The sequence below is a fragment of the Xenopus laevis genome, chromosome 4S (genome assembly GCF_017654675.1).
Source record: "Xenopus laevis strain J_2021 chromosome 4S, Xenopus_laevis_v10.1, whole genome shotgun sequence".
Taxonomy (NCBI): Eukaryota; Metazoa; Chordata; class Amphibia; order Anura; family Pipidae; genus Xenopus; species Xenopus laevis.
In genome coordinates, this window is record NC_054378.1 from 41345693 (window position 1) to 41365619 (window position 19927).

Consider the following 19927-nt stretch of genomic DNA (forward strand, 5'->3'; position numbering starts at 1 on the left):
GGTCATATTTTTGCAGAAATTCTGTAAACTCAAAAGGTTTCAGCGACTCCACCTTCAATATTAATGAATTAATAGTCCTAACTACTGGGAAGGTGCTGGCAGTGGTTCAAGACCTTTTGTTTACAGCAGTGAATAAACAATGGGTGCTATTCCAAACATTGCTTTATATTTTAAAGCTATTTAGTGATCATTGTATTGGAAATCTTAACGTAAACATTAGTTTAAAATATCAAGCTTATTTGATAACCAAAGTGCAAAACTCTTGACACAATTTACCATTGTTTTATCCATATTGCAATATTCTTTCAAGCATGACAATGTACTTAAGGGAACCACAAACATTTGCACCTGCTGCCATATGTCCCAGGTATATGAATCCTTATGTAGAAGTTTTGCATTTTATTGAGACACAAGGCTCCCTGGAATGAATGTGACCACCCATGTAGAATGTAAATAGAGTCCATTTTCTATTGTTAACCTCTTGGATTTGGTCTGACTATTAAAACAGATTAAATATATATTGCCATTATATATTCATATATTGCCATATATGAAACCTGAAAATGCCTTGTGCACCACAGCCCTGAGACCACCCTTGTGCAATTCCAAGAAAACAAATCGCAATTGCATTTAATCTGGTGGTTACTAGTATTTCAATAAGGTTTGCTTTTTAAACATTAAAGAAGTAAATGTATATATTTAGTGGATAGCTTGAGGTGCTTAACGGATCTTTTAAGAGCCAAATTTACTTTTCACATTTAAATCTTGCTCTGCCATTTAATGTTTTATTCTCATTCTGTATGAGAAAATCTAACACAAAAAAGCAAGTGTGCAGGTTTACAGGATGTTCAAATGTACAATACTGATAACATATAACCCAATTTAAGCCATACATACACCAGATCAAAAGCCTCTAGTTATAATCTTACCTTCCTAAAGTGAGTGAGCATGTCTGGACTCCTCTCACACATCTCTGTCAGAAGCACAACGGAGGTGTGAAGCACTCCTATGTTATAAAGAAAGCATTATTACAAGTATGGTATCACGGATGATAATCAAAATACTGGTGTCTAATTGCAAAACCTTTTTACGCACCATGGTTTTTTTCATTCAGCAAATTTTTTGTTGCAGGCAAAAACATTTCCATCAGTTCTGGGACTTTTCTGATGACGTGAACAGCACACAGTGCCGCCTGGACAAATAAACAAAGCAGAGATAATAAATAGCTAAACAATGTGCATATCTATCCTTTAAAGAAATTTAAAGAGTATTTATCAATGGGTGAAAGTGAAAGTTAAGATAAATACACCTTTAAAAATGCAATAGAAATTAATGGAGAGAGGCAGTATTTCACTCTAGCGGACTGTAACGTCACTCTTTTTGGTAAATATACCCCTTCGTGTTCCAGATCTCAAGCATTCCACATAATATATTGCATACCTGTATTTTAAAAATCCCATAGAAATGAATGGAGAGAGGCGGTATTTCACTCTAGTGGACTTTGGTGATCTCTAACTTCATTCTTTGATAAATACACCCCCAAGAGTTGTGCCAAGTTATACAGAGAATGGTAAATTTTCCACATGAATATTTGATATCTTATACTGCATTTTTTGAGACCAGTCATCATTTTAGCATTCTGTTTGACATGACAACATTTGGATGTTTTATGTTCTCCAGTATAACTGTACTTGTTTCAATCATCCTATACACATAAAATGCACATATACAAAAGAACATGCAAATGCATAATCCAACAGCACCTTTTTTCGCAGGTAAGAATTTGATGTTTTGAGAAGTTTCTCCACTTCTCCTGCCAGATCTCTGCACATCTCAGCAGATCCCATGCAGCCCAGTGTGCAAAGAGCCAATCCCTGCACATACTGTGTGCTGTGATTTAGGTCACTAGGAAATAGACAAGTATCACATTAAGGTTTTTAGAAATGTTAAGTGTCTATTATTCTATAGGTTATGGATGTTAACTTCATAAATGTAAAATACAGCGTGCAAAGGATGATTCTAAAAGGAGCAGTCTCCATTAATCCAGCCTTAACCAACCCTTCGCTTAACGTGTTTCATGTCACTGGGACACTTAACTTAGTCAAGCCTATGACTAAATGTCCCAGTGATGCGAAACGCGTTAGGCGAGGTATGTTGGTAAATAAAAATAGAAAACCTTTATTTATACAAACTTTCGGTCTGATCTTTATGTGGCCTACCAGAGTGCCTTGCACCAACAGATTATCCACTCCGTTGATCCAAGGGCCTGGAGCAGGAGCGCCTGGGCCACTGGTCTACTTTGGTGAGTTATTCTACAAAGATCGGTTATGTTTTGTGCTTAAAGGAGAAATCAACCTGTGGGGAAAAAACCCATAGCCCCCCCACCCCAGGTAGCCCTCCCTCCCTCCTCCCCCAGGCTAACTACCCCCCCCCCCCAGGGAGATGCCCCATACTCCATACTTACCCCTCGGCGCAGATTCTTCCAGCGAAGTTCCACTCGTCTATCTTCCGGCTCCTCGGTAAGTTGAATGATAGATCGGCAATTCCGCACATGTGTAGTTGTCGCAAACCGATCCAACTGCGCATGCGCAGAAATACCGATCTCTCAGTCAGCTTACAGAGTAGTCGGAAGATGGACGAGTGGAACTTCGCTGGAAGAATCTGCGCCGAGGGGTAAGTATGGAGTATGGGGCATCTCCCCGGGGGGGTAGTTAGCCTGGTGGGAGGAGGGAGGAAGGGCTACCTGGGGTGGGGGTAGGGTTTTTTCCCCCCATTGGTTGATTTCTCCTTTAAATGCTTCCGGTTTGGATGATTAAAAGGATACTGTCATCGGAAAACATGTTTTTTTCAAAACGCATCAGTTAATAGTGCTGCTCCAGCAGAATTCTGCACTGAAATCCATTTCTCAAAAGAGCAAACAGATTTTTTTATATTCAATTTTAAAATCTGACATGGGGCTAGACATTTTGTCAATTTCCCAGCTGCCCCTGGTCATGTGACTTGTGCCTGCACTTTAGGAGAGAAATGCTTTCTGGCAGGCTGCTGTTTTTCCTTCTCAATGTAACTGAATGTGTCTCAGTGAGACATGGGTTTTTACTATTGAGTGTTGTTCTTAGATCTACCAGGCAGCTGTTATCATGTGTTAGGGAGCTGCTATCTGGTTACCTTCCCATTGTTCTTTTGTTTGGCTGCTGGGGGGGGAAAAGGGAGGGGGGTGATATCACTCCAACTTGCAGTACAGCAGTAAAGAGTGATTGAAGTTTATCAGAGCACAAGTCACATGACTTGGGGCAGCTGGGAAATTGACAATATGTCTAGCCCCATGTCAGATTTCAAAATTGAATATAAAAAAATCTGTTTGCTCTTTTGAGAAATTGATTCCAGTGCAGAATTCTGCTGGAGCAGCACTATTAACTGATTCATTTTGAAAAAAAATGTTTTTCCCATGACAGTATCCCTTTAAACAACACCTAGACTTGCTGACAGGGAAAACATTAGCACAATTGACAGAGGTTTTTTAGTTTACTATAGGTAATTACTATTTTGATCTATGGCACATTAAACCACTGTGTTGTTTTCAGACTGCAAATGTTGTATATTAACAGTCTAAGACGAAGCCTCTGATACTGGACAACTTACAGTGCTTCCGATTCATTTGATTACACCATGTCAAAAGACCCCAAACAGCTACACACTTTTGGCAATAAAAACCCTGGGTGAAAACCAGCGTGATGCTGTGTTGCCAAAAGTAGGGGTGGTTGTGGTGATTTCCCCTATGTTTTATGTATGAAAGTAAAGAATGGTGAAAACTGACTTTAAGTGCCAAAGGCAACTGAACTGAAGAGACACTGAGGGAGTATTTATTAAAATTGGAATTTTTCCCATTATTTTAGTAATAAAAATTATTTAATTAAAAAAAAAAAAAAAAAATTGTATGTATGGAAAAAGTTGCAACAAAATCATGCTGTTTTTCAAAAATTGTCGCCCAAAAACCACAAGTTTTTTGGCTTTTCCAACGAAAACCAGAGTCAAACAGTCCATAACCCTTGAAGATCATGAAGTCAAAAAACATCTTACAGTTTTAAAAGACCCATTTGCCATTGATTTTTATATTACATTGACAGGTTTTAGCTGGCGTATTTTCCGATTTTTAATAGCTTTGGAGCACAATAAAATGCAAGCTTCTTTTTGCCTTCTAAAGATTTGTTTTTTCACCTTAAAAACTCAACCAGAATAAATTGAGGCTTAATAAATAGGACCTGAGCCAAGCAGAGTTTATGATCATTGGTCAAAATGAGAACACAACAATAGTATTTTTTCTTTCTTTACTGTTAAAATGTAGGTCTTCCTAATATATGACAAAACAGTCACAGACCCTATATGGAACCAACTGTTTACAATAGGATTAAGAGGTTTTTATTGGCTCTTAAGAGTGACTAAAATACATGGATTCTTGATAATGAAGGCAGTCTTGTAACACTTCTGCTCTGCAAACATCCCCTGACACGTGAATAGACAAATCTTCAAATTATATGTGCTCAGTTTCCTACTTTGTGGAAAATATGACACACTGCTGTAGTTGTGCACACTTAAAAAAAACAACCTTTTTCTTGCTTATGAGGAACAGTAAAAATGCAACTGAAGACTACTTTTTTTAGGCCACTTCACTTAATTTTTACTTCTCCTATAAACCACTTTTAAATATCTCAGCAATCTCAAGAATATGAGAAGCAAATTATGTTTAACTCTCTGCTGACCCTTGGTCACTGGCACAGTCCATCCCCTCAGCTCTAAATAGAAGCCCTACGTTTTACCCAATATCACGCTTATTAAAACACATTACTTTTTAATGCAGTTGGTCATCAGCAAATGGACATCCTGTCGCTCATCTAGAAGCAGCATTGCTCCAAGGTACCCAATCCGTTTATCTGTGAACTTCTGAGAAGCAATGAGTTTTAAGCATTCCAACTGAAAGAGAAGAAAAATCCAAATATATAGCTAAAATATAATTTACAGTACACTATGAGGTCTTGTGCATAGTAAATCAAGATAAAAATTCTGCAAGTCTAGTTGAGTTGACAGGATGAATGAAAACCTTCACGGACAGTTCTAATGTTAGTATGTGTCAAGGAAAGTAGGGGCAGTTATTATGCAGACATTTTATAACCATATTCAATAACCAATTTTTTTATAAATAGATCTGATGAATTTAACATTGCCTGGTGTATTTCCTTGTCACTCTAATATCACTAAGAGCACTATGAACAAATACTTAATGATATGGGATCTATATATAACCTAAAAAATACATTGCATTAAAGGGGTTGTTCAACCTTTGCATTAACTTACAGTATGCTATAGACTAGAGAGTGATACTCTTGAGAACAAGGCAAATAATATATAATATAATATTTAATATATAAAGTAAGGACTCTTACCCTTTTAACACACTAACCATTGTGCTGCATACAGCAATTAGGTCCTAGGCTTGATTCCAGCCAGGGCACTATCTGCAAGTAGATTGTATGCTTTCCCTGCGCTCGCATGGCATTTCTGTGAACATTTCTCTGGCAGGTTAATTGGTTCCTAATAAAAACCTGACCATAGGGTATGAATGTGATAGTGAGATCCACTGGGGCATTGAAAGATGTATAATCTGTGTAACGAGCTGCATAATATGCTGGTGCTATAGCAAACAATAATATAAAAAATAGTAATTAAGCAAAGTTAATGCCTAGGTGTGCATTCATCTGATGAAACTCTTACTGCCATACAATATCATGGGAAACGCAATTCTTACCTGCCCAAAATGTGCAGGATATCCCAACATATGCATGTACAGTAGTTTGGCCACATTGCGGCATCGGTAGGTATTGTCTTCTTCACGAAAAGATGAGCGTATGGCAGCACATTCCTTCTGAATCATTTCCCGCTCTTCTGCCTGAGTACGTGCCGTCCGGATGGTACGGATAAGCTCCCGCAATCTGATGGGGGCCGGCATTCTCTACATGAAACAAGCACAGAAAGATTTAGAATTTCCAGTAATAAGCAAATAACATTTTTGATACGTTTGTAAATGTCAAGAGATTATTTGAAGTAAACAACAGAAAATACTACAATGGTTCCTGACCAAATCAGAAACTAGCAAGAACAACTTCCCAAAAATCACACTAAAAACTCTTAACATCACCTTTAAAAAATAAAAAAAAAACTTCACATCATGAGCTCATTCATACAAATTTGAGAAAAAAAATACTTATAGCTAGCTTATATCAGGCTGTACTTCAGATTTGATACTGTATTTTCGGTGTATTTTCATAAGGCTATGAAAATGGAAAATACCGTTCTTAACATACAATTAAGCAACACTTGAGGCATAGATGTAAACAAGAAATATAAGTTTCAGAAATCTGAAGAAAATGACACAAATCCAATGTACACTAGAACTACTTCTTACATATTTTAACTTTGATATTTCAGTGTTACTCTGGACATCACTAACTAGATATTTACAGAATTGTTCCTCAACAATAATATCTTTTTAAATTTGAAAGAGATCAATTAAATCAAAATGATGCCATCACAGGAAATACTTATATAAATATCCTAATTTGCTGTACATTATTAAAACTATTTGTTTATTAAGAATATTTGCAAGAAATGGTCAGTGGGGCAAATTTTATTGACCATTAATACAGGTATGGGATCTGTTATCTGGAAACCAGTTATCCAGAAAGTTCCCAATTACAGAAAAGCTGTCTCCTATAGACTCCATTATAATCAAATAATCCAAATTTTTTAAAAAAAATATTTTTCTCTGTAATAATAAAACAGTAGTTTGTACTTGATTCAAACTAAGATATAATTAATCCTTATTGAAAGCAAAACCAGCCTATTGGGTTTATTTAATGTTTACATGATTTTCTAGTAGACTTAAGGTATGGAGATCCAAATTATGGAATGCTCAATTATCCGGAAAACCCCAGGTCCCGAGCATTCTGGATAACAGGTCCCATACTTATAATAAAGTTTCAGTAATAAATAAGCTTTATCTTTAATGGACTGCAAATTGTATATTTAGAGCAAAAAAAAAGGTGAGGGGCGTGGGGGAGCTTTTATCAGCCATAGCACAACCCAATAAGAAAAGGAACTCATTGTATTTAGTATTGCACATGGATCACTAACTTACTGATCACTCATTTTCTCTCCATGTTCAAGTATTTTGTGTAACGTTTGCATTTAGAACACAAACACTTTTATATAGGCATTGCTTAGTGACACATTCTTTAAACATGGAACACGTCCTTGTGCCTTTGATTTTTATCAGTCAATGTATAATAATCAAAATGACCTATAATTACCAAAATTATCAAAAAAACCTTCTCTTGGGAACACTAAACATTCTAATAGATCCCTTACCTGTACCACTATCCTGGTATTTGTCCAGTCTACTTTAAAATGCTAAGCAACTTTCAAAAGCACAGACCTCTACTGAAATATACTGACATTTCGGTCTTACTGTGAACGGCAGATTGCCCACAGCATTTGCTTATGGTTTCAATGGCAGTCTATTGATCTAAACTACACATTTTTTACAGCCCAAGAGAAACCTGACCAAAGTCTGTAGCTTACATGTGGTAAACCATTAACTTAAAAAAATAAACCACAAAATTAGAATCCAATAGTGAAATAGTATTGGTAACTGCAATTCTGTCTAAAAAAATAGAACATACTAAAACACAAACACACTATAATTTAAAGGAAAAAAAACAACAATCTTCTTAAATAAAAACAAACAGGGGCTGAATTTCCTAAAGCATGCTCACGCTTCAATTGTTTTATGGGTCACCAAACTAGAAATCTGATCTGTGTATACTACATTACTTGCCAGGGATAATGTTTCTCGAACCTCTGCTACTGACTTGAAAATCTGATAAGAAACATAATAAAGTTTATGGCACGACCAGAGCCCTATATGATAAAGGACTTCCTCTTATGTCTGAGCTACTACTCATAGCAAGTAGCCTTGCAAGGGCTGGCAATCTGTGAGTTCTGGCAAATGCCAGAGGGGCTGCTGTAAGATGCCATAGATATATTGGGCTGGTGGGGGCCTATTTTAAATTCCAGTCCAGACCTGTTAGGAGCCCTATAACCATACATCCTTTCCATTTGCACATTTCCAGGGTTTAAAAGAGCTTTTAAGGAGAAGAGTTGTGGTGGGGGAACTTCAGATGCAAAGAACAGCAGATTGGGGCTCTGGATTATGAAGCATAAGGCTGCTGGCCATGAATGAAATTGAAATAGCATAATGATGTGCTATAGTTTTGTTGGGTCACTATATATTTTTGTTCTACTTTATGTAATAAAACATGACAAGCTAAGGGGAAGATTTATCAAGGGTCGAATTGAAAATTCAAAATTCCCAATTTTTTTATGGTCAAAACTGTCTAATTTGACTAGGGAGTTATACAAATTTGATTCGAGTTTTAAAAAATGTTAATTTGATTGTTTAGATTTATCATACTCTGGCCTTTTAAGAACTTGAATTTGACTATTCGCCACCTAAAACCTGCCAAATTGCTGTTTAAGTCAATGGGAGAGGTCCAGGGATCAATTTGGAGTTGTTTGTAGCCTTCCCGACATTCTCAGAAAAAAAACTCGAATCGAGATTTCGAGTCTATTTAATTCATCCGAGTTAAAAAAAAATTAGATTTTATTAATAAATTTCGATTGGTTCAATTTCAAATTTATGGACGTTTATAGAGTTTTTTTTAAAACTCACAAGAATTCGACCATTGATAAATGTGCCTCTTAGTAGTGATGTGCAGGTCGGGATTACCCCGACCCTAACCTGCCCGCATCTTTGGGTTGCTTTTATAGCCCCTTTCCGTTGATAACATCACAAAATGGGCAGGGCAAGCAGGCGCAGCGTCTATAAAAGAAGAACCCATTTGAGGGTGGCGGAAGAAGCGTGCGGGGTTGGCCTGAACCCGCGGGTATCAGGTCGGCCCGCACATCACTACCTCTGAAGAGTTTTATTGTGCTATGAAGCTGCCACTCATTCTGCTTAGCAGTCAGCACAGCTGAACTACCCTCACCTAGTATCACAAATGAATGAAAAGCGTGTTTTGAGCACTCCCCAAGAGGGCCATAATGTCCGAAACACCCTCTGAATAACATTGAACTAAACGGACTGTGTTTTGCAAGGAAAAAAAAACTGTAAAGCTTAGGGGCAGATTTATCAAGGGTCGGATTGCATGAGCTCAATAAATAAACATGGTGATCAAAACATGTTCCATGTTCTAATTAATGTATTAATTATAATAATAATGTATTATTTTGTTTATTTCATGTCTTCTAAGCCACCGCCTAAACCCTTTTTTTTTTCTCTTGGTAGAGAAGGAGTAAAAAAAAAAAATCTAAAAAGAAAAGCTTACTCAAAGTAACAGAATCCACTTTTCTAACTCCACACCATACCTTTGCACTGAAGTGGAACACAGGTGGAAAGAAAATGGAGGGGGGATGGGAGGATGTCAAAGAGCCATGGGCTCAAATTGCAAGAAATTGATTCATTAGTATACAATGAAACAGATCAAAGAAAAATGTAATAATGTTTGAAACAGTCTGTTGTTCTATGAACATTTTTAAATCAATTTAATCCAATAATATTTTTGTTAGGGCAGTTGCCAGTTTGGCATTACATAGTTTGGACAGTCCTGCATTACTTGCCTTTATGGGGTTCATTTAAGCTATGTGAAAAGTGATTTCCTATATGATGGCGAGAAAACTATATTGTTATTATTACAATAAAAACATGACAGCAGGAAAAGCAAGAGAATGGCAAAAGAGAATAAGAAAAATAAACACGATGAAAAAACAGAGAATGGAATAAGTTGCCATGAAAATTATTAAATTTAGAGTTGATACATGTAGAGACGCTACAAAAAGACTAAAGCTTCCAAATGACAACACAACAAAGAACATGAGACTTTGTAACGGAATGCATTTTCCAGAGGATGTAATGTAATACATGGAGCACATTGCTTCCAACAACCATTAGAAACCAACAGCAGTTTTTGCTTTAAAGGGAGCCAACAAGTTCCTGAGGTCTGTATATAACAGACATAGACAGATAAAGTAGTTGTGTGACAGAAACATAGTGGGGGTCATTTATCAACAGTGGGCAAATTTGCCCCCGTGGGCAATAACCCAAATTGTTGCATTCATTGTTCTACTTGCAGTTGGCTTTAAAAAAGCTAATCAGTGATTGGTTGCTATGGGTAACTGCCCACGGGCAAATTTGCCCAGTGTTGATAAATAATATATATATATATATATATATATATATATATATATATATATATATATATATATATATATATATATATATATATATATATATATATATATATATATATATATATATATATATATATATATATATCAGTTGAGCAGAATAACTTGTTAAAGGATCAGTAACATCAACATTTTTTTAACCCAAAAGTTGTTTGTATACTACGGAAAAAAAAAAAAAACCTTTAAAAGGACCAGTAACATCAAAAAAGAATTTTAAAAAAATTTTTTGTAAACTACTAAATAAAAAAACACCAACACATATTAAACGTTAAAATCGCAAAGTCTTTATTTAGAAATAACTTGCCGAAACTCCGCTGTCGCTCCTCTTCAGAAAAGGCAATCGGGTGATCCATCGTGCGGTGCTCGATTTCTCCTCCCTGCCTTCCTTATAGGAGATATCCAGGGAGGAGAAATTGAGCGTTGCACGATGGATCATCGCCCTGTCGCTTTTCTGAAGAGGAGCACTAGCGAAGATTCGGTAAGTTATTTCTAAATAAAGACTTTGCGATTTTAAAGTTTAATATGTGTTGGTGTTTTTTGATTTTGTAGTATAAAACTAATTTTTTAAAAAATTTTTGATGTTACTGGTCCTCAAAAAAGGCAAAATCCTAAAAGAAAACAATCGATCATTAAAACAAGAATAGATGAAGCAACCACCCAACAGAGTAACAAGAACATGGCAGAAATAAAACCATTCAAATGATCTAGCCCAAAATCAAATCATGCAGCTATTAGATCAATAGAGCAAAAAGGGAAATGGAGAAATACAGTCCTTGAAAGACATGAGGAGAAGCAACTGACAGAGACCACAGTGCAGAACAAATCAACAGGAAAGCCATACTGTAAGAGGAGACTCTAGGTTAAACTTATGAAAGGCTCGGGCAAAAACATCCACCACCAGACACTTACAGCAAAGATAAGTAGCATAGCACCAGATAATGAATTTTAAAATGTAGTGAAGTTTATACAAGGCTTGCCCTCAGTATCCATCCTGTTTTGCTCAGTACACAGCAGAATACGACAGCAGTTGTGCCTCTCAACACTATGTAGGAATTTTCATGTAACCTTAGAAATGTTTGGTCCTCCTCTCCATGGATCTGAGCCTGGAATGCGAATCTATAACCTTGTTATGAAATAACCAGAGCAGAGCCCATGAATCTCTGACTCCAAGTAAGCCAGTCATCTATTTCCATGTCACAGGCTGCAGCACAATGTCCTCCTGTTCCATGCGGATGTTACACAGGTGAAGTTTATTCAGAGAAAACAAATTTAAAATCATTTGACAGAATGAGGTTGCTTTTCATTCACAATCAAAACAAAGTAGGAAGCACAAATCCACAGCCAAAAGGGAGGAACATTTGCTAAATTCCAATTGTAAAATGCAACCAAGCAGGTGAATAAGTGCAGATAATGTCCATGTGATATGTAGGAAAGGATAATTCACGTCCAGAATACAATCTGGCTATAAACTGAGCAGATCATCAGAGTTAGTAGGCCGACAACTGTCTCTAGGCAGACTAAATTACTCTCATTTTGTGAATAAAAATGTATAGTTTCCAGTTGCACCCAAACTCCACCCATTTTACTGGAAGCCCTGCCCATTTTATTATCATTCTTAAATTTCTACAGAGAAGCCTGTGCAATTAAACACCTTAAATAATGTGTAAATGCATTTCAACCTGTTCTAGTTGGGGATAACCGGTTGTCATACAATATGCTCTTAAACACAAGTTTAATCATACAAGTTTCGTGGACACAATTTCATTTAGCTTTGGCTTTTTGTTTCAAAAACCAATTTCGGAAAACTACACGACAACAGATCTGCATGAATGAGCCTTAAGGTCCTTTAAGCTGGTTATTGCTGGTACATGTATGGTGGCAGGCTGATCCCAACCAATATCAATACACAATGGGCAGCTGACATTTCAGGGACTGAGCAGGTTTAAAAATTGCCTCTACCGGAATATCTGTTCCATGTTGATCACGGCTTGCTGCATCAGCAGAAAAGGAAAACTGTTCTGGAAGGAATAATAGAAAAGTGCTCATATCCCGTATGGCTGCTTTTACTCTCTCCTTCATTCAGTTTGAGGGCTGATCAGCATAAATGATTATGGCAGCCTGCACACTGGTGTTTGAATTCATATTTATCAAAATGTGCATATTGATTTGATGTTTTTTTCTGCAACAGTGTTTTGTGAGTTTAACATGAATTTCTTTGTTTATTTAATCTCAGGGCTCAGTATTTGCATAAAACTATGAATCTTAATACTTGTGGTACAAAAAGGCAAAATAAAATGGAATCAATCAGCTCATGCATTAGGTGCATTCAAACAAATGAAAAAAAAACTGCATAGAATGTTCAATAAACCGCACAATCCAAGTAGCAATATGTTAAAAAGATTTTGCTGGAGTAACATAACCTTAGACAAAAAAAAGCAGCATTTTGGGCCACCATCAGTCTTTTTTCCAGAAACTTAACTGCCACAAACACTTCTTTCGATTAACAGAATCATTATCTGCTCTAGAGTCCTGCAGCGGGTCGGGTACCCGTGGGCTACCCCCAAAGACTTGCGGTACCCTGCGGGTTGCGGGTAGAAGTTCCAGGTGTGGGTCTTCTCAATAGATTTTTACTGCTTTTTTCACGCCTACTTCCGATAATGTCACTTCCGGTTAACGACAGCACTTCCTGCTTTACTCCTTTCCCCCCCCGATCACGCCTACTTCCGATGATATCACTTCTGGTTTACAATGACATCACTTCCTGATTCTTGATGGTCAGGGGGTTGCAGGTCCAGGTTGCAGATAATGTACTTGCGGGTCCAATCGGGTAAGAATGCGGGTTGTGGGTCCCGTACGGGTTAAAAAAAATGGACCCGCGCAGGACTCTAATCGGATCCATTCTACAGTGGATTCTACAATACGGTCATTAAGGCCCTTTATGAATCAGTTCAGTAATCTCTAGAAACCAACATTCACTTTCATAAGTCTCAAAGGAAAAAACCCAATTGTTTACCGTGTATTAGTAAACTAAAGCAAATTTAAGCTACATTGGGAAATGAAAAACATGTCAAGTGAGTTATGGGTGAGATGTAACATCTATACAGACATCAATTGTTAAAGGGGTTGTTCATCTTCCAACATTTTTTGTCAGTTCAGTTGCCATACACGGTCAGGTCTGTTCTGGCCAACAACTGGATCATAAAGGGCACCTAGGGAAACAGGAAAGGATTGCATCAAAGCAACAATGTGCTTCTCATCCAACAGGATTTTACATATCTGGCCAATCATCAGCAACATATCGACAGGCAGGTTGTCATGGGAACACATACACAGGCCAATATGATACCAACTCAGAATAAAGGAAGCTGTATTCATCGGCCCTCTTATGGCCACCTTAACATCTTACTGGCCTAGCCCCATTGTTTATCTTATTTAGGCACGGCTGCAGCAAAAGTAAAGTTGAATTTGGGAGAGAGTTAAATTCCAATAGGCTAGAGCAATGATGTATTCTGTGCCCCAGTCCTACACCCGACCTCACTGTTGTAGTAGGCATGTCTGAAAAGTATTTGGAGTGTCAGAAATTAGGATATAAGTAAAGCTAAGCTGGGCAAGGCTGAACCTTCTAGTAATAGTAACATGAGCCAATGAATTAGAAGTATGGGAAAAATATCACTGTAATCCATGTCCCACCCAAAAAGGTTAATAAAAGTGTCACTGTGTGCAGCAGCCATCTTTTTCATTTTCAGTGCATAGCCAGGTGGGTGAAGCAGCTTAGTAATTCACATAAAACTACATAAGTACCATTATAATCATTATTATGTTGTTTTAGAGTGCCAACATATTGCGCAGTGCTGTAAAATGAATATGCTTATACAAATGAATTACATTAATGACACATATACAATAAAGAGTTACATACATAACAACCCATACAAAAGGTGAGGAAGGCCCTGTGCAAAAGAGCTTACAATCTAAAGGGGAAGGTAATGAGACACAATGATGACCTTTGCTACGACAATGCCAATCCATCAATCCCCTGTGCTCATATAACACGGAGCAAATGTGGCTGGCAGCTAGACTTGTCTAAGAGCCTTCAGTAATGCTTGCCACCTGTCTAATAGTGTGCATCAAAGCTGTACATAAGGACATTTCAAGGAAAGTCCCTATATTTTATTTTGGAGACAGCTGATAAGCAAATAAAAATGCTTACCTATGTATAACAGAAAAGAATAAAGCATTCAGGACATTTAATACACCTCAGTCACAGTCAGAAATAAAACAAGACTCCCACATAACACTTCATTCCACCTATTGTGTGTTCCACTATTAACAAAATACTCCTGTAACTGCATCTACACACCACATTTACCTTACAATTTGAAAAAAAAACCTAATGACAATTCTTCCTAACTGCTTGAGTTGATGTGCACTCAATATATTATTCATTGCCCTTATTTACTCACTTTCATCCCAATTAATTGTTTAAATTGGAAATTTCACTTAAATGCCTCTATTATTAATGTTCTATTATGTAAAAAATTGCTTCTGTTTTTGGTCACACTACATGAGCACAGCTGCATGCTTCCGCTGTTACAGAGTTAATATTTGAGTTTCCAGGGTTACAATTCACTGCAGGCAGTAACATACCAAATACCTTTGCCTATGAAAGGATTGAATAATTAAGGGGAGATTCCAGGCAATGTACATTTTCAAAATAAACTCACAGGAGCACATTTGTATCAACCAGTGGCATAGGTAGAAGCTAGGAACACCTGATATTAAGTGTCTAGGATTAGTCAAATGTAATCACAGGTTTTTCTACACTTTTATTAAAAAATTGTTTAGGATTCTCCAACTGCATTTTCTCAAGTTTTTACGCTAACTCCATGTTATCGCTAGTGCAGATTCCCTTGAACTGTCATCACTGTCCCTTGGGTTCAGGTGGATTCCAGTAAAAATTCAATCTCAGGTCCAACTACCCACTTAGTCTCAATTGCTTGTTTCAGTTTTGTAAGCCTTCATCTCTCTACAACAAAAACATTTCTCTAAACTAGCCATGATACTCTCAGAAATCTTACCCACTTGATCCAATGAACAATAACAACCATTATTCCAGCAGTCCACATGCTTCCATTGTCAGTATCCATTGAGATATGATTAGTTTTAATAGCAATATGCTGCCTTAAAAAACAGGTTATCAACATTTTCTCCTTTACTATTACAAAGCTTTGTCAATGTTATGCATATATGCATGTGTGACATATATTGGGTATCAATTCGAACAGTAACACCAAAAACTTAAAGTAATTCAGATACCATGAACTGTTGCACTGTACTGGTAAAACTAGTGTGTTTGCTTCAGAAAGATCACTATAGTTTATATAAACAAACTGCTGTGTAGTCGTGGGGGCAGCCATTCAAGCTGGAAAAAGAAAAAAAGGCAAAGTTTACATAGCAGGTAACAGATATATCACCATTGTATTGTGAAGGGCTCATCTGTTTTGTTCTATGCAAGCTATGCCTTTTCTCATTTTTCCCCAGCTTTGAATGGCTGCCCCATAGCTACACAGCAGCTTGTTGTATAAACTATAGTAGTCTTTCTGAAACACACACACAGCTTTTACCAGTGCATGCTAACAGTATATTATATGTAAATTAATTTAAAACACTTAAATTTTTTGGGGTTACTGTTCTTTTAATGACAATGCTTTATTTTTCCTTTGTCACCAAGTCTGGGTTCTTCATACACAGCTGTGCCAGAAGGAGGTACAAGTATGGGACCCATTATCCAGAATGCTCAGGACTTGCTTGGGGTTTCCGGATAACAGATCTTTCTGTAATTTGGATCTTCATACCTTAAGTCTACTAGAAAATCATGTAAACATTAAATAGACCCAATAGGCGGGTTTTGCTTCAAATAAAGATTAATTATATCTTAGTTTGGGTCATGTAAAAGTTAGTTTTATTATTACAGAGAAAAGGATATCATTTTAAAAAATGTGGGATTATTTTTAGAAAATGGAGTCTATGGCAGACTTTCCATAATTCGGAGGATTCTGGATAACTGGTTTATGGATAACAGATCCCATAGATGTACTTTAAACATAGTGTTTCATTTTGGGATGATACATAGCAAAAATAATACATATTTTTCTTTAAAAGGCTTTATCAATATGGTAATTTTAAAAATGTTGTTTTTTTATGCTCCTACAACGTTCAGGGGTATTGTTTTCCTTTAAATAATCATCTAACTGATAGATTTTTAAATGTCAAATCTCAAACTTTAACAGCTATTGATTAATATAGTCATTTGTTATGCACCCAGCAAACATACTGAATAAGTGCTGCTAATATTCTTTGTCTTTTATTTAGAATGTGCAGGTCAGAAAGTGCCCTAAATTAAAAATGAAATGATCATTGTGGGCATGGAGTTACACCTGCTCAGTAAGGGCAAAAGGAGAACAGTGCCTACAAGGGCAGTTCCAGCTAAAGGGATAAGGGATGATAGTTAATTCATCTAAAACGTACTGTCATTTACTATATAGTATATCCATCCGATGCAGGGAAATATGGAGGTAAAATAAAACTGGGAAAAATGCACTATGGAGGTCTATAAAGCACAATGCGGGGAGGAGCAGACACCTAAACAAAAATTACAGCATACATTTTTTGTTGTTAAAAGTTTAAATAAATCAACAGTTTTTTTTAACAAAATATGTTCTTAAAATAGTTCACAGATATATGTATTTTCATATCGAAGTATAGATCAAAATTTGTATCTGTTGTTTTCAAGGGTGGGGGAAAAGTGTTACTAGAAAGAGAAAGTAGATATGTCCTTTTTGCATTGGCCATTCAAGATAAGGATCAATCCTGGGGTCACCTATGTTAAATATTCTAATAGACGTCGTAATGTAAAACACAACATGATTTCAACAAATCTGTGTCTGCTATGGCATTTAAAATTGAATTATTCATGAAAGTTACAAAATTATATTTCACAGAAAAAGTTTTAATATAGCTATGGTGTTCCTCTAAACGTAGCCCTAAAATAAGTCACTTGGAAATAAAATGGCATATGTACAGTAAACATCTATTCATATTTTAAAGTCCACATCCAAACGGCATCACTAAAGAAGATACAGGGTGTAATATTATGTGTCCAGAGTAGGCAGATTCTGGATGTTTTAATATTGTTCCATAGCGGATTATAGACTCCTGACATGGAAAGTCAGTGCATCTCAGTATACAAAATAGCTGCATGCACGCAATGAAAAAAATAAATAAATAAAAATTATATATATATATATATATATATATATATATATATATATATATATATATATATATATATATATATATATATATATATATATATATATATCCTTGAAAAAGGCCCTAATGTGGGCTGAAACGTCGGATCTATGTACTAAATAAAACACTTTTTTTGATGAAATTTTGGTGTGCGGATCCTTACAGACAAATCTCTATATGAATTTTTTGGACCCCTGCACCCACAAAGAGTGAACAAAGTCCGGTCTTCAGAGTGCGGTCGTTTGACACAGATTATATATATATATATATATTCTTAAATTGTATTATCAGTATAGTCCTGAAAATGGAGCACTCACAGGCTGGTGGTCCAGCTGAAACGTCAGTTTTGTGCCCACATTAAATATTTTTTATTACTTATAAGACCTGTGAGTGCTCCTTTTTGAGGAATATATATATATATATATATATATATATATATATATATATATATATATATATATATATATATATATATATATATATATAAATAAAGTCAATTTTGGTGAGCGCACTCTTACCGGATTTCTTGGATGGTGGGTGCGTTGGTCAAGTTTTTGCATATGTAGTAATAAATGGACCCGCACTCCAATGTTCTTAGTGAAGAAAAGTAATGTGCTTTATTCACAAATGCATATCCACGGTACTGGAAACAATGCCTCCATTAAAAAGGAGGAGGGGACAGAGAACTAAAGTTGAAGAGTAGGGAGGTATGGTGGACTAATAAACTCAAATCTTTACCTCCAACAGGTTTAAATCTGGATTATGACCTGTTTTTGTATCTATGAACTAGTGGAGATGCAAATTGTGAGGTCATTTCCTCTGCATTGCCTTGTAAAGGTTACACCTGTATAGTGCTGTGGTTCATTTGGCTTGATAAAGGGCACACACAGTCTGTCCGAAACATCGCTATGTGATGTACTAAATTTTTAATACATTTTCTGTACATTCGTGTGCCATTTTATCTTTTCCATTTTTGTATATTACAAGGGGGTGAAACGGTGTCGCCTACAGTAGGGAGCACTGAGATTTTTCATAGTGTACCGATAAGAGTGCTGGTGGGTGTGTGTGTGTGTGTAGTAGTAGTAGTAGTAGTAAGATGGGCGGCACACCGCTTCTAAACCTCACCCAGTTGCACGGTTAAAGCTTACATATATTGTCCAAAAAAGAACCAGCAATACCGTAATGTTTCCGTTACGTTGTTTAAGATATGCTTCACTAAATACACGTTTTCTTGATTTTGAAAAATATTCCGGTGTTGCTGGTTCTTTTTTGGAGAATATATATATATATATATACACACATATATATATATATATATATATATATATATATATATATATATATATATATATATATATATATATATATATATATACATATACACACACACACACACACTTGTATATTACAGAAGAAAGAGAGTAATACTAAGACATAGAAAATAAAATGTACAGTAAAACTTGACATACAGGGGCATCAAGATATCAGCAACTTGGTGGCCCAGGAATGTAATGATCCCTAAACAGCATATAAATTCAATGTAAGCTTGTGGGATATGTCATCTCCCACATGTTCTGCAGAGACTACATTTTGGGGCCAGAAGACTTCCAGTTATTGAACTATATGAATATTGCAGTGTCCCTCGTGCACACAAATCACAACATACATCTCAGCTGTCAGGCTACTCAGATGCACCCCATAAGATCCCCAGAGAAGCACTAGACCCCGCCATACATTAGGTCATTTGTGCAACAAGTCTAATGGCCAAATCTCTCACGGACACCATCCCAATCAGTGTCATGCTGCATGACGATTTACTGACACACACACACACATTATCAGATTCCTGTCAGTGTCCCATCTGAGTTGCATACATACAGCCTCTGGTCAGTGCTCTTCCAATTTCTTCCACACGCCCCACTAAACACAAAGTCAGTGTCCCCCCTATTCCTGTCAGTTCTCTCCAACCTGTCACTAGCCTCCACCTTAATCACTGTCATGAGCCAAGAATGTTTCCTCTCACCGCCCGGTACTGCTGCTCTCTCCACGGCTCCGGGACAAACCAAAATGGCGGCTGCTGGGCCGCTGCACCGCGGCTGTGCGGAAGAATCCCGTAGTAGTCAGCGGCCTTAAGACAAGCGACCAGCAATCTGGTTCTTGAAAAAACGCCAAACGTGTATGAAATGATGGCCTGTATACCGATCGGCTGCTGAACTCAAGAAATCACCCAGGGCCGGAACTCTTTCCTCTACGCGGAGGG

General features: G+C 36.7%; 1 protein-coding gene across 3 annotated transcripts in view; it reads right to left on the bottom strand.

Moving 5' to 3' along the window:
* ap1g1.S (adaptor related protein complex 1 subunit gamma 1 S homeolog) overlaps nt 1–19927 on the bottom strand; it is a 39874-nt gene extending 19947 nt beyond the window's left edge. The window contains exons 1-6 of one of the 3 annotated variants that reach the window (XM_041561147.1): nt 19653–19927; nt 5801–6004; nt 4844–4968; nt 1764–1905; nt 1096–1192; nt 930–1006 (exon numbers count right to left, since the gene is read on the bottom strand). In XM_041561147.1, the coding sequence (XP_041417081.1) occupies nt 930–1006; nt 1096–1192; nt 1764–1905; nt 4844–4968; nt 5801–6004; nt 19653–19667 (660 nt within the window). In that variant the 5' untranslated portion in view covers nt 19668–19927. The remainder of the gene's footprint in view (nt 1–929; nt 1007–1095; nt 1193–1763; nt 1906–4843; nt 4969–5800; nt 6005–19652) is intronic. The other 2 variants (XM_041561149.1, XM_041561148.1) reach the window with 2 other exon arrangements.